Here is a 15,408-nt window from a genome sequence, read left to right on the forward strand (position 1 = left end):
TATCCTTACCCTCTGTTTACGACCACTAATAAACGATATAAAAAATTTAAGACTTTCTTTAGAGAAACCATGCGCTTCTAATTTAGCAATAAGTAGGTCATGCGGAATAAAATCATACGCTTTTGATACATCCATTAATAATGTTCCAACAATACCTCCATTGTTAATGCATTCATGCCACTTATTAAGTAAAAAAATAAGTGTATGCTGAGTGCTATAACCTCTATGAAAACCACACAAAAGTTTGTCAAATTTTGGCTCCATAAATAACAAAATCTGTTCATAAACGATCATTTCAAAAACTTTGGAGAGAGCGGGTAGGATACTTATAGGGCGATAGTTAGCCTTATCTGTTGGGTCATTTTTTTTAAGACACAGTAAAACATCCGCCATTTTTAGAAATGACGGGAATGTTCCATCTAAGATGCTATTATTGATACAATCTGTAAGACTATCCCTAAAGTATATTAAGTAAGATTTTAACATAAAAGTTGGTATTTCACCACTTGTTTTTTTTTTTCATTTATAGACCCTATAATTTTTGTAATATCATCAGGTGTAATACAATGAAACTTGAAGTTATGTGCATTCATTTTGAATTTATTTTTAATGTTTCTTATACTAGGATGGTCAACATACTTTTTTATGGCTGACTCAACTGGGTCTGAAGTGCAAGGAGAAAAAGACCATTTAATATGGTCGGCCATACTTGATGGCAATGCAACATTTATGAAATATTTATTAAAAATATTAGTGAACAAAGAACTGTCTGAGATAATATTGCCATTTTCAGTCAAAGTGATACACTCGTTAGAATTTGTAGATTTGTCCGAAAAGAAAGGCTTAGTTAGCTTCCAGAGAGATGTATTTAAAGTCGAATGTGTATTGATTTGCTCAAAGTACTTCTTATTTTTTCGGTTAAGCTTAACCACCAAATTCCTTTGTTTTTTGTACATTAGAGCTGAAAAATCTGATTTTGATAAAAGGTTTATTGTTACCTCTTAGGATTTTTGATTTAAGAGGGGCATGAATATTAAGCAAATTGCTGAATATCTCATTAAAAGTACTAATATCATAACAAGATTTTAAGTTGAAATGGAGTATTTTTGCAAAAATCTCACTTGAGAAATTTTTGAACGGTCTATAAATAAGTTTTTTAGGTGGTAACTTACAAAAAGTGGATCTTAGCATGGTGTATATTAAATGGTGATGATCACTCACACCCGTACCAAAGGTATTTGAATGTTGAAAGCTCATCTTTCTGTTACTAAGGATAAGGTCTATACAGGAAGGGTTATTGACCGATTTAAAACAAGTCGGTTGTTTAATTAAATTAATACATTGATAAAGTTGAAGGAATTTTTTTTTTCTGAAGGTTGTATATTAAAGTCTCCTATTAGAATAAAATCATTTATGCATGATTCTGCCCCATGCCATAAAGCTAAATTAGTGACAAGATATTTAAAGTTAAAAGATGTTACTGTTTTACCATGACCTGGCAATTCTCCCGACTTAAACCCAATAGAGAATGCCTGGGAACTTTTAAAGTGGAAAATTAGGCATGAAGCTATAACCATCAAAAAAAATCTCATAGAGGCACTAAATAATGCCTGGTGTGATCAGGAATTAAAAACAAATGTAAAGAATTGCATCCAAAGTATGCCAAGAAAGACACAAGCAGTAATTGATGCAAAAGGCGGCCCAACCAAATACTAAAAAACATTTTGTATTATGATTTTTCTTAAATAAATGCTTAAAAATAGTAATAGTGTTTAAATAAGTGTTTTACTTTATAAAGAAAAATATTTAAGCTAGTAGCACTGATATTTATATAAAAGTTTAACATAAGAATACGTAAATGAGCTTATAATGGTTAATATTATATTTTTTGCAAATGTAACTAATAATTTGGCCGCCCACTGTATTAACTTCACTTCAAAAATATATTATAAAAGTATTATCTAGATTATAAGCACTTGAAAATTAAAATTACTCATAAAAACTTTATTAATTTCTATTCGTAACTTCCCTATCTATGATAAAAGCTTTTTTCTGATAACTATTTTTTAACATTCTGTCCCTGCAAATCAATATATTCAAACTTTACTTTAGTTAAGTTAATTAAGGAGGAGTGTATCTACAAAAACTCTATAATGTATAGATTTTTATTTCTCTGAAAAAAGGCAAACGAGATAGTAATATTACTATTAAACCTTTATTAATTTTTGAGTAAACAATTTGCAATATAAAGCACAGCTGATTATTTTATGTACATTTTTTACAGCCTTGTCTTCAACGAGCGTTTAAAGCTGGTATCCATTCGTGTCCTTCGTGCCGATTTGAATTGGGAAACAACTTTAGTATGTCGATAAATGTATCACTTTCTAACGCTTTAAAAAAGTTATTTCCTGGATACGACGCTGCCAGGTAGAATGATACAATATATTGTATTGAATACTATGCTGCTAGTTAAAGTTGAAATCGATAAGCTATTATTTTGATACGATACAGGCGATACGACGGAAACGATGGTAAATAATTCGGTAGATTTATGATGTGCCTACAGTAATTTGAAAACTTTTCTAAAGAATCATAAAAAATGTTTTAGCGTTTTACTTGTTCAAAATATAATTTCATTTTTTAGTATTTATTATCTATTATACAGCTTCAATGTCGACAGCGGTGGTCCATTTTAAACTTTTGTTTTGGAAATTTTAACCGGGGTTTTTACCAGTGATGACATTAGCGACTTTCACACGGGAAGCTTATTCTAAAACAGAGAACTCAAATTACTTAGTTATTCAAATTAGCGATATACTAATAACAGTTATCAAGGAAATATCAGATAGCATTTTACATTCAAATCCAATTTAAAAAATGGCAAGAAATCCACTTGGAAATAATATTTTAGGAAAAAACTCCATTTTATTATCTAAAACCACTAAGATCATATATAAAAGAACTTCTAGAAACATCAGTTCCTCAATTAAAATTGCTTTAAATTTAAAAAAAATCATTATTACTGTAAGAATATTTTTATATTACAAAGCATCGTAAGGTTCACAACATGACAACATTTTCCATGTTCAAAAAAGTATATCTATTCTTTGTATCAACTAACCACCATTGAGAATGGTGTTTAGTTGATACAAATTAGAGCAGCCGTGGCGCAGTGGTTAGAGTACTGGCTCAGAACCCAGAGGTCCTAGGTTTAACGCCGGCTCTAGCTCATTAAGCGACATTGGTAAGCAAGGAAGCGTGAACTTCAAATCCTCTTCCGCGGTGCTCCGTGATAAGACCGCAAGGACTTCTGGGAGCACCTAAATAACCTTAAAAGAAAGAAAAAAAAGAATAGACCAATCACTTGCGCATCCTATGAATCTCTCTACATAAATACAGGTAGAGGCTACATCAAAATTACCAGTAAACTTAACTCGTGGGAACAGATGGCTTGATTTTTCAGAGGGATGATTCTGATATATTCTGTTTAAAGCGCATAAATCTTGAATAGAAAACCCTCTAGCTGTCACAATTTCATTTTTTTTTTCAACAAGTTCTAAAATATGAAATTGTGATTGAACCATTTTCCATATACATTTCCATTATATACAGATATATTATCAAATGGCAAACCTGACCCATGCAGAGAGGCTCCAATTAAAGCTTTCCTTGTTGTGCACTACTATGCACTATAACTTTTGTGCTGTTGTGCACTATAACTTGAAGACATTAAAGTGTTAAGATCATAATTGGTTGTTGAAATATAAATTCAGAAATCATCATCACAGAAATATGTGAATTCAGCTTTTAAATTTTTTTCAACTTTTAAGTTTATCTCTGAAAATATTGTGCCTATAATTACATCCCATCCAGTAAAGGCACGATACATGGTGCTTCTAGCCACACACGTCATAATTCCAATAACATTAGGTTGAGGTGTATGTATGCATATTATTAAAACTGACAACAGTTCGCTTTTCTTATCAAGGAATATAATTCCTGTTCTTTTACAATCTGGATATTCAATTAGGTGACAGTATGGTGCTACAAAATTAAATAGGATTTTAAATTGCTGGGTGGATAGACTACATAAATATTAAATTTTATTGGTCTTTCTTTAAATTTGGAATTTATGAACATTCTATTTTCAAATTTGTCAAATTTTCTTTTTAAATTTTCATTTGTTACAACTTAAATTTTTTAATAAATCGCATTTTACTTTGCTAACTATTTTTCATTTTTAAGTTGTTTAAAAAATAGTTATTATCATTGTTTAGTATTTCTAGAATAATTTCATAAGTATCTGCTCCTCTTTTTAATTTGGATTTGGTTTACTTATGGATAAGTCGGTTAAATATCAAAAATTTCGAATTTAGGAAGATTTTTAGAACCTTCAAAATACATTAGAAGTTTGAGTAACGGGACGCGCATGTGTTGCGCAACGTTTTTGTTTACTAACTGTTATTGTTTCTTAGGGAAGTTCGCACAATTTAATTGTTAACCACTGAAAAATAAAACTATAAAACTTTATTAATTTATAACTACCAGTGTCTAGCCCTCCTACTAAATTTACTAGTCGGCATATTGGACACTAGAGTCGTCAAAATTGGATCTATAGTTGGCAGTTGGCATAAATCAGTTAACAAGGACCTTTTTTATTATTATTATTATTTAGATCTTAGTAGACAAAAAAGCTTTTTTTGGCCTTGGTCGGAAAAAAACAGATACGTAATCCCCCCCCCCCCATCCTTAAAATCTCCTCGAGACGGCCCTGATGAATAATTAAAGTATTCTACACAATAGAGGGCTCAATGTTCTTAAAAGAACAGAGCAATTATATATTAGTAGAAAATCACTTAACAAAATTTTTTTCCATTTAACACTGTGTTTCATCAACAAAGATTCATCAGAAATGCATTTCTGATGAATCAGAATTATGATTCATCAGAAATGCATTTCTGAATGCATCTGAATTCTGAATGAATCATTTCATCTGAATGAATCATTTCATCTGACTTTCATCTGAATGAATCATTTCATCTGAATTCTGAATGAATCATTTCTGAATGAATCAGAGTTCTGATTCATCAGAAATACATTTCTGAATGCATCATTTTTGAATGCATCATTTCTGAATGCATCATTTCTGAATGCATCATCAGAATTCTGATTCATCAGAATTGCATTTCTGAATTCTGATTCATCAGAAATGCATTTCTGAAAATTTTTTTCCATTTAACACTGTGTTTCATCAACAAAGATTCATCAGAAATGCATTTCTGATGAATCAGAATTCTGATTCATCAGAAATGCATTTCTGATGAATCTTTGTTGATGAAACACAGTGTAATAGTAGTAGTAGTAGTAGTAGTAGTAGTAGTAGTAGTAGTAGTAGTAGTAGTAGTAGTAGTAGTAGTAGATGCTGTAGCCGCCCGAAGACGACGAGTGTGTGTATTAATAACACACTTAGACAGCCGTGTCAGTATTAATTTTATTTAAAAGGAGCCAATTGTCTAATTGTGCTTTAAAACTGTTTACTGATTTTGCATTGACTACATCTTTAGGTAGTTTATTCCATGGTTTTGTTATTCTGTTAGTAAAGAATGAGTGTCTTAAGTTGCACTTTGTTTTTTCGCGTTCAAACCTGACACCGTTTCCTCTAGATAATTGAAAATCATTAGGCTTGAAACCGTTTAAAAAGTCCACATTTTCAATCTTATTTAATAACATATAAGTCTGGATCAAATCTCCACGAAGTCTGCGTTCACATAATGGGCTGAGGCCAAGAATCTCCAGTCTTTCCTCGTATTTCATTTTTGCTAGAGTCGGATTGAGTCTCGTAGCCCTGTGTTGAACTTTCTCGAGCATTTCTATTTCTCCTTTAAGCTGAGGGGACCACACTGGAACCGCGAATTCAATTATTGGGCGAACAAACGTCACGTTTAAGACTTTAAGAGTCTGCACATCCGGTTTCACAAATGTGTTTTTAATCATTCCCAGCATTTTATTTGCCTTCGAGCTGCAAGATATAATTTGCTGTCTCCATTTCATGTTTGCTGAGAATAATACGCCTAGATCTTTTTGAATAGTAGTTTGTCCTTGGACAACATTATCCATAGAATATTTGTGTTTTGGATTGTTACTTCCATAATGTATTATTTCGCATTTTTCTTTATTGAATTTCACTAACCATTCTTTAGACCAGTCCCAAGCACTGTGTATATCTCGTTGAAGACTGTTTATTTTCTCTATTGAGTTCACATCGATCATTATTTTGGTGTCATCTGCATAGAGCTTGGCTACATTTTGTATTCTATCCGGCAGGTCATTTATGAACAAAACAAACGATATCGGGCCAATTACCGATCCCTGCGAAACTCCGCTGTAGATATCGCGCCAGCTCGAAACAGTATCACCGTTGACTACGCGTTGCTTTCTATCTTTTAAAAATTCCTCTAGCCACTTTAGCAGCTTTCCTGTAATTCCATACGCTTTTAATTTTAAAACGAGTCTTTTGTGCGGCACTGTGTCGAAAGCTTTCGCAAAGTCTAAATAAACCACATCTACCGGACGATTCAGTGCGATATTTTCTGTTAAATAATCCACAGTTTCCATGAGATTTGTCGTGCATGATCTAGATTTAACAAATCCATGTTGACACTTCGATAAAAATTTATTGTTCGAAAAATGTGCCAAAAGTGAGTCTTTTATTATGCTCTCCAGAATATTACACGGCACAAAAGTCAGTGATACTGGTCGATAATTATTCGCTTCTAGCTTACTGCCTTTGTTCTTAAAGATTGGGGTAATGTTCGCAAATTTCCATTGCTTAGGTAGTTCGCTCTTATCAATCGAAGACATAAATATCAATGTGATTGGCATTGCTAGTCCTTCAGCGCAATTTTTAAAAATGATAGTACTCAATTGATCAACTCCACATGATTTCTCAATGGATAATATGCTTAATCTTGTTACTACGTCACTGTAATTAATTGCACTCTCGTCAAAATCTAAATATTTACCCCCACATCTCGATCCGAATTCTGGTAATACTTGGTCGCCCTCTCTAGTGAAAGAGTTTTGAAAATTTTCGTTTAAAATGTCAACAATCTCACTAGTCGTATTTGTAACATTTCCTTCGACGTTTTTTATCGCTTTAATTGAGCTCTTTACATTTTGTTGATCGTTCACATATTTAAATAGTATCTTCTTGTTTCTAATCGATTTGTAGACCAGTTCGCGTTCGTATTTTTTTCTGGCTTTTCTTGTTTCAATTTTAACTGCTTTACACAATGCTTTGTATTCTTTTACCATATTTTTGTTTTTCCACTTTGTGCAACAGTTTAAATGTCTCATTCATCTTTTGTTCTTCACAAGTTCTTTTAGTTCATTGTCAATCCAAAAAATTCTTTTACGAGTCCTGTTTTTCGAGCTGTGACACGGTATATATTTTTGACAAGCTTCGTTAACATAAAAAATGAGCGTGTCGTACATCTCCTGGACATTAATTGCATCAAAAATGTTTACCCAGTCTGTATTTGTAAAAAATTTGTTCATTCCTGCGAAGTCAGCTTTTTTTAAAATATATTTCCGATTGCTAGCTACAGTTTTTGTCTCATGGTGATTGAGTGCATATTTAAAGCAAATTACAAGATGTCCTTTGCTTATATTCCCTAATACCGCATTTGTCTCAACATGAAATAATCTTTGTTCGTTTACTGTGAACAGTAAATCCAATGTATTCTCGTACGTTGATTCGTTTAGTTGAAAAGTAGGTATCGCGACGTGCTGAATTAGAAATTCGTCGTTTATTATTTCCGAGAAATGATGTTCTATCGAGTGTTCACTGGAATTTATTGCATGAACTGCTCCATCTGACCATTCAATTTTCGGAAAAATAAAGTCACCCATTATTAAAAGATCTTTAAAACCCCGTTTGTCCACATATTCTCTTGCAGTTCTGAAAACATTTCTGAACAGTTCCATATCTACCACATCGTTTGGTCGGTATATGCATCCTACCAAATATTTGTCGTTCCCGAAAACTAGTACAGTCCAGATTTGTTCTAAGTCAGTCGTCAATAGCCAATTTTCATTTACTTCATAAGACCTTATTTCGCTATTCACGTAAATACAAACTCCTCCGCCCACGCGGCCATCATTTCTGTCGCTACGATATAAGCAAAAATTTTCCACACACGCAATTGAAGTTTCACTAAACCATGTTTCCGTTACTCCGATTATGTTTGGTTCATTCAGGTGACACAATACTTTAAATTCCTCAAACTTGTTGTTTAGTGAAGTGGCGTTCAAATATATACAGGATAAATACAATAAATTTTCGCTTTTTTTCGCTTTCATTTTTTTTTTCTCTATAATTGTTTTTTAAATCGCACAATCTCGTTTCCACGAATCGCATATCGAAAGGGCGAGTTGGCGTCAAGCTTCGAATTTAAGTCGTTTCGTTTCTTCCTCAACTCAAAGTCCTGAAGTCTCTCGGCCTCTGTCAAGTCTGGGCATATATAGACTTCTTTCAAACCTTGCTTTTCTCTTAGCTTTTTTGACGCGAGTAAGAGAGGATTTCTTTTGCCTTCGGATAACTCGAGTAGAATCGGGCCTGGTTTGGCAGCGTTTTTTGATTTGAATCTCCTTAAATGTATCGGTTTAACATTTTCGTTTCCTATTGTTTTTAGTAAGTCCTCAATTGCTTTCTTGTCTTCTTCAATTTTATCTTTGCTGTCAGTTTTGCTCGACTCTTTAATTCCATATATAATGACGTTCTTTTCGCGTTTCTTTCGCTCCTCCTGCTCATTAATTGCTGCGTTAACTACAACTAGTTGTTCTTTCGGTTTTTTTGCGTTTCGCAACACCACATTAACCCAATCATTTCAAATGTTCACTGTTGTCACAGCATTTGTTGTTTTGTCCTCCAGCGTTTTAACTCTTTTCTCTAATTCCACAATTTGATTATCTTTCACAACAATCGCTGTTCCAAGAACAGATATTCTCTTGATTAGCGCTTCTATTTCCGTCTTGGTTACCATTTTTTTGTGGTGACGGTATCCAAGCAGCCAATTTTATTTTTATTTTTTACGATATTTGTTGTTAATTGAGATAAGATTTAAATTGTCCCTCGGGAGTATATACGGTTGGTTGAATATATTAATATGTGATTTTAGATTAAATAAAGCTAAGTTGAAACTAAATTTATAACTTGAGTTTACCAGTTCTGTTAAAAATCACAGCGTGAAAGCAGAGAAGTATACCAAAACCAGTAGACCAGTATTAGTAACCGATAAATCTGCTCCAAACGGTGAAAACAATATACAAAGTATACATTATACAATATATTTTGTATACATATACCAAAAAACTGAATAACTTTATTAAGCTCCAATAACACGTCCGATCTCTTTAATTACTTGTAAACCAAAAAGTTAAATGGAAAAAATTTTTGTTAAGTGATTTTCTACTAATATATATATATATATATATATATATATATATATATATATATATATATATATATATATATATATATATATATATATATATATATATATATATATATATATTATTTCATTAATCACCCTCTATAAAATATATTTACAAGGTAAAAATACAAACTAAGAAAAAAAGAGAAATATAAAAAGTATCATTTATGAATGTTTTCTTCAAGTGTGTTTTTAAAAATTGTTCGCTGTTGTTTTACATTCCAACATTTAATCGCCTGTACCAAAATATGAAGAGTAGCAGGAATTACATTCTCAGAATCTCTACTTTTTTTTAAACCAGCATTAAGGTTTTAAACCAGTTATATATTCAGTTTATGAACAGGGCCGTCCCGAAGTGGTCTCTCATGGGGGAGGGAGGTGTTGAATGTATTTTTTGCCAACTAGAGACAAAAAAAAAAGGTCCTCAATATTTTCAATTTGCCAACTATAGTTCAAAACTTGCGAAATGTGCCCACTCAAATGCTTATATGACAGCTTATATGACACCCCCAGTTCAGGACGGCCCTTTTTATGAATATCACATAATTCTTTTATATCATCTAAAAAAAAAAGATATAACTGAATAGTAGTTAAGTTGGGAATTAATAATTTCAAAGGTTACTTTATTGTTTAAAAGGCGGGTAAATAGATTTATTTTGTTTTGGTGTGTATAATTTGACCTCTCCTTAATCTCAAATAGAGAGTGTATATAGTTTTAACTATACTTGGAGACATTAAAAAACTATTTTACTGCGTTCCTTCCAAGTGTGTCAAGCCACTTCATTGTTGACTCTTTATTTTCACAGAGCTCTAAACCGTGGGTTAACGTCGGAACTGCTAATGATTTATATAATTAGATAACAGGCCTTGGATGTGCAAGCCGGATTCCAAATTGAATCAGAGTTTGCACCTAGAAATTTGATATCTTACTGTCAATATTCATTCTATTAAGTGAAGTAAAAATTAATTTTTTTTGTATTCCAAGTAAAACCGAGATTATTAAGTGTAGGGATATTGTGCAGTTTGTTATTTGTCTTTTTTCGGAGAGTAAAAGTTCCGTTTTGGAAGCATTAAGCTTAATGCTGTTTAAATTGTTGTACATTTTACACGTTGTAATAAGTTTTTTAGGCGCGAGAGAGTAGAACTGAGAAGAATGATATCATCAGCATAAGCTACAACACCAGTCAAGTTTACATATATATTAATACCGACAATGACATCATTTTTTATAGTTTCGATTAGCTTTTCAGTGTATATTTTATATAGGTATGGTGACAGAATCGATCCTTATCTCACTCTATGCTTGAGATCAAATGAGACTGATTTGGAACTTAGGTATGAGACAGTTGCTTTGCGGCAACGGTATAGAGGAGATATAGTGTTAACTATTTGGAGAGGTAGATTTTTATCAAAATTAAGTTTACTAAAAAAAATATCCTAGTTGCAGCTGTCAAAAGCATTATCAGCATCTAGTGAACATAAATAAATAGGCGAACTGTTGCGGTTATAATACTTAATTATATCGCTTACAACAAATTCAGCATGGAGGTTTTAGCTCTTATTGTTAAAACCAAATTGAAGTTGATAAGTTTCTTTTATCTCCGGGCATATGAGTAAGATAAGGTGTTCTAAAAGTTTAGTATCAGAATAATGCTGATACCGCGGTTATTGTTTGGATCGGTAAGTGATTTTTTATAGGATTTGACTAGAGGCATAATAGTTGATTTTGACATTGATGACGTTGACATTGATGTCAATTCGTGATTAATTGAAAAGTGAAATAATTTTCTTAACCCTTGTGTTAGTGTGTCACAATGGGCATGTTTCAAATGTTCTGCAGAGATATTGTAATGATCCTTGCATTTATTTGATTTTAATGATTTAATTTGATTTCATGATATTTCCGACGTTGGTTTGCATTTTTTTAACGAAAACGATTTTAGTTTATCCTTTGAAATAAAAACTTTTAAAAGCAATCTAAAAACCTTAAAAAATAATTTTACTGTAATACACATTAACATAAGAAGTCTAAATAGCAACATGGATAAGCTAAAACATTTTCTTATTAAATGCGATTATTTATTTAATATGATATGCCTAACAGAAACGTAGTGTTCGGACGAATCATGCAGAATAAATTCAAGTTTAGAAATTTCTAATTACAAATTATTATCAACTGTAAAAAAAACTAACTAAAGAGGAGGTGGAATTATAACTTGTTTTAGAGATGATCAAGTTAATAAAATAAGAGATGACCTTTTGACCTCAGATGACGATAATGAGGTTTTTACAATTGAAATAACAAGCAACAAATCAAAAAACGTACTGGGATCTACAAGATACCGACCACCTAAAAGTGATTTATTTAAATTTTCCAATTATTTAAAACAAATTTTTATAAAAACTAAAATTTATAAAAATTTGCTTATAAAAATTTTTATAAGCAAAAAGTAAATTCTGTATTGGAGATAAACATAGACTGATGATAAACATGCCAATACTAAACTTTTTTTTGACAAAATGCTTTAACATTATATCTTCCCAGTTATAAACAAAGCAACCCGAGTAACTCCAACTTCAATCACTGCATTAGGCAATATATGAACAAATTCAATCTTTGATACTTCACTAAAGGCAGGAGTAATAAAGACATATATCTAATCATTTTCCTATTTTCTTCTCCTTGACACAAAATATAAAATCTATCAATAGTTGTAAAACTAAATCTTATAAAAGAAAAATCAATATATTTGCTATTCAACAATTTAAAGACTCACTGTCGGCAGAAGAGTGGAATAACGTATACCATGAATGCAATCTTGGACACATTAACTCTTCTTATAATAACTTTGAAAACATTTTCCTAAAAAACTATAGTATGCACTTCCCAATTTTTTTTTACAACCATCATTATTATATATTTCAAAAACAAATAATATTTACATGTCTCCAGTTTATATAAATATCCATCATACAAATTTGTAATATCTAAAGAGCGTTAACAATGCTGTTTTACGCATGCGCATTTGACATTGAGGTTAACATAATAAATTTAAAAATTTGTGGTTTATCATATAAAGTGCTGGCTACTAACCCACGCATTTAAAAAATATACACAAGTTCGTCGCACCACAGGACTACTAGGGACTTGCTTGTGGTTGTCGTTGAAAATATATACTTATATTATAATAATACTATGTAGTTGTAAGAAAACTCGCAGAAGACTAAGGAAGTCTTTTCATCAAGCTTTAAAATACAAAATAAACTAAAAATTTAAAAAGTAAATTTATGAAACACACATTAACTTTTTGAGGTCTACAGTTCAGTAATATTTTACTATGTATAGTTGCTAACTATATCTATTCTTTTTTTTTTCTCCCTGTTTTTATCATTATTATTTTTTATTTATTTATTTTTATATTTTAATACATATCAATAAAATTGGTTTTGTTAATTATTAGATCTTATAAACTAAATATTTAAAAATAGTATAAAAATATTTAATAATAAATAAACTAAAAATTTAAAAAGTATATTTACAAACACACACTAACCTTTTGAGATTTACTGTTCAGTAATATTTTACTCTTTATAGTTTATTTACTATTTTTTTTTTTTTTTATTTTATTTTTCTTTTATTTTAATTATTATCAATATTATTTATCTTTAACATTTAATACATATCATACATATTGGTAAAGTTGTTTTTGTTAATTATGAGATCTTTTAGTTTTTTCTTCAGGTCAATAAGATTATTCAATTTAGTAAGTTCTATATTTTGAAGTATTATTTTTTTGTATAAATAGGGGTCACGGTATACAATTGAAAATTTTTTTTAATATTTACAATCGAAAACTTTTTTTTTTAATGGGCAATGTGAAGTTTCCTGATCCTCGTGTGATATATCTGTTGGTGTTGGTTTGAAAAAAGTTATTAGTAAAATGAGTTGGGACAAGTCCGAGCATATATTTGAGCATAAATAAAATATAGATTGGTAGATGTTAATTTGATCGATATTTAAAGCATTCAAGTTTTTAAGTAAAGGATCAGCATGTGTGAATTTATTTTTATTATAAATCAATCTTAATGCGTGTTTCTGGTGTATATTATAGATAATTTACTTTAGATTTATTTGTACTTCCCAGGCAATATTAGCATATGTTAGATAACTTTGTATATAAGAAAATTAGAGAATTTTTAGATTCTCCTGGGAAAGCATAGGTTTGACTTTGTAAAGTATGCCGATACTTTTGATATTTTTGTATTCAATGTTTTTATATGGGCTTTCCAAGAAATTGTTTCGTCAATAATTATCCCAAGAAATTTATTAGTTTTAGTTCTCTCGATTTTTATGGTATCAATTTTTAGTAATGGTTGCATGCTTGGTATTTTGTTTTTTTGCTGGTTGGAATGAAACAAGATGTATTTTGTTTTGTCTGTATTTAAAGATAATTAATTTACTTTAAACTAAATGTTTAGATTCTCAAGGTCATCGTTCACAGATTCAAAGAGATTTTCAATTGATATTGATAAATAAAACAAATTTGTGTCATCAGCAAACATTATTGCATAAAGTTTTTTTAGTGATTGTGGCCGTTAATATAAATTAAAAATAAAAGAGGACCAAGAATGGAACCTTGGGGAACTCTGCATTTTATTTTTAGTAAATTTGAATATTTATTATTGTTCGAAATAACACGTTGTTGTCTGTTGTACAGATAACTTTTAAATCAATCAAGGCTAGTATTTTTTATTCCATACTGTCTTCCATTTTTTTAAATAAGGTATCATGGTCAATTGTCTCAAATGCTTTAGAAAGGTTTATAGAAGTTCATAATACAAATTGCTTTTTATTAAAAAGCAATTTGTATAAGGAACAAAAGAACCACAATCAGAATTAAAGTAAAATTAATAATAGTAAAATATTTAAAATGTTCCTGGATCACCAAAGGTATTAAAAATCATCAAAAAAAAAAACAAAAAAAACTTTATATTAAATACTTAAAAAATAGAAATGAGGCATAACTAAATGTTTACAAACAGTATAAAAACTTGCTTGAAAAAATAAATAAAAAATTGCAAAGAATAACTATTACACAAATAAAATAAAAAACACAAATGGTTATATTTAAAAAACTTGGGATATCATGAAAGAAATAATTGAGATAAAAAAACTGCAAATAAATAGTTTACCTGCTCAAATTGTCATAGATAATAAAGAGACAACTGGTTTTTTTAAGTTAATTTTTTTTTTCTCTGGGTATACCATATAAAATATACATTTATTATCGTGAAAAAAGAAAATATACATACAAAATTATTACGTATCAGATTGATAAAAATACATTAATATAATATTGATGCAAACTTTAATATAAATTCTGATATAATAACTATTATATATATTTATTTTTCTATACTTTAATAAATAAAAAAAGGAAATCAAAGAAGATTCAGCATTTTTGGGTATAAAACTCCAAAAAAAATCTTTTCGCAGAATCCCTTAACAGCGCCACTTGGCGTATATCTATGTCTATGTAAAAAGTTAATTTTAGTAAATTTGTAAATAATTTTTTTGCATTTAGCTTTGTAATTACTATTTCTACTGTTGTTTATTTATTTATTTTGTTTAATTTATTGCAATCATTTTTACAAACTAATAATATACAGCATCGCTTGCCGTTTGAACGACGATATTCCATTTAAGTCTTTTAATTTTTGATTTTTCAAGTTTTTCCATATTTTGGGACCTTGTGATATAATTAAAAATTCAGAACCCCGGGTTTTAGTTTTTTTAACATTATAGTTATGGAAGCTATTCGATCGCAGATTAAAACTTTAAGAAAATGATGACGAAAATATGTCTAAAAAATAATTTGGTAGCATATTATTTTTATATTTGAACATAAAAATA

At 30.1% G+C, this 15,408-nt stretch overlaps 1 protein-coding gene across 1 annotated transcript in view; it reads left to right on the forward strand.

The window, feature by feature from the left end:
- LOC100202478 (E3 ubiquitin-protein ligase UHRF1) overlaps positions 1-2,646 on the forward strand; it is a 39,185-nt gene extending 36,539 nt beyond the window's left edge. Inside the window, exon 22 of the mRNA XM_065812902.1 lies at positions 2,285-2,646. Within this exon, the coding sequence (XP_065668974.1) occupies positions 2,285-2,431 (147 nt within the window). The 3' untranslated portion in view covers positions 2,432-2,646. The remainder of the gene's footprint in view (positions 1-2,284) is intronic.
- The last annotated feature ends 12,762 nt before the right edge of the window (positions 2,647-15,408 follow it).

Source organism: Hydra vulgaris, chromosome 12 (assembly GCF_038396675.1).
Source record: "Hydra vulgaris chromosome 12, alternate assembly HydraT2T_AEP".
Taxonomy (NCBI): domain Eukaryota; kingdom Metazoa; phylum Cnidaria; class Hydrozoa; order Anthoathecata; family Hydridae; genus Hydra; species Hydra vulgaris.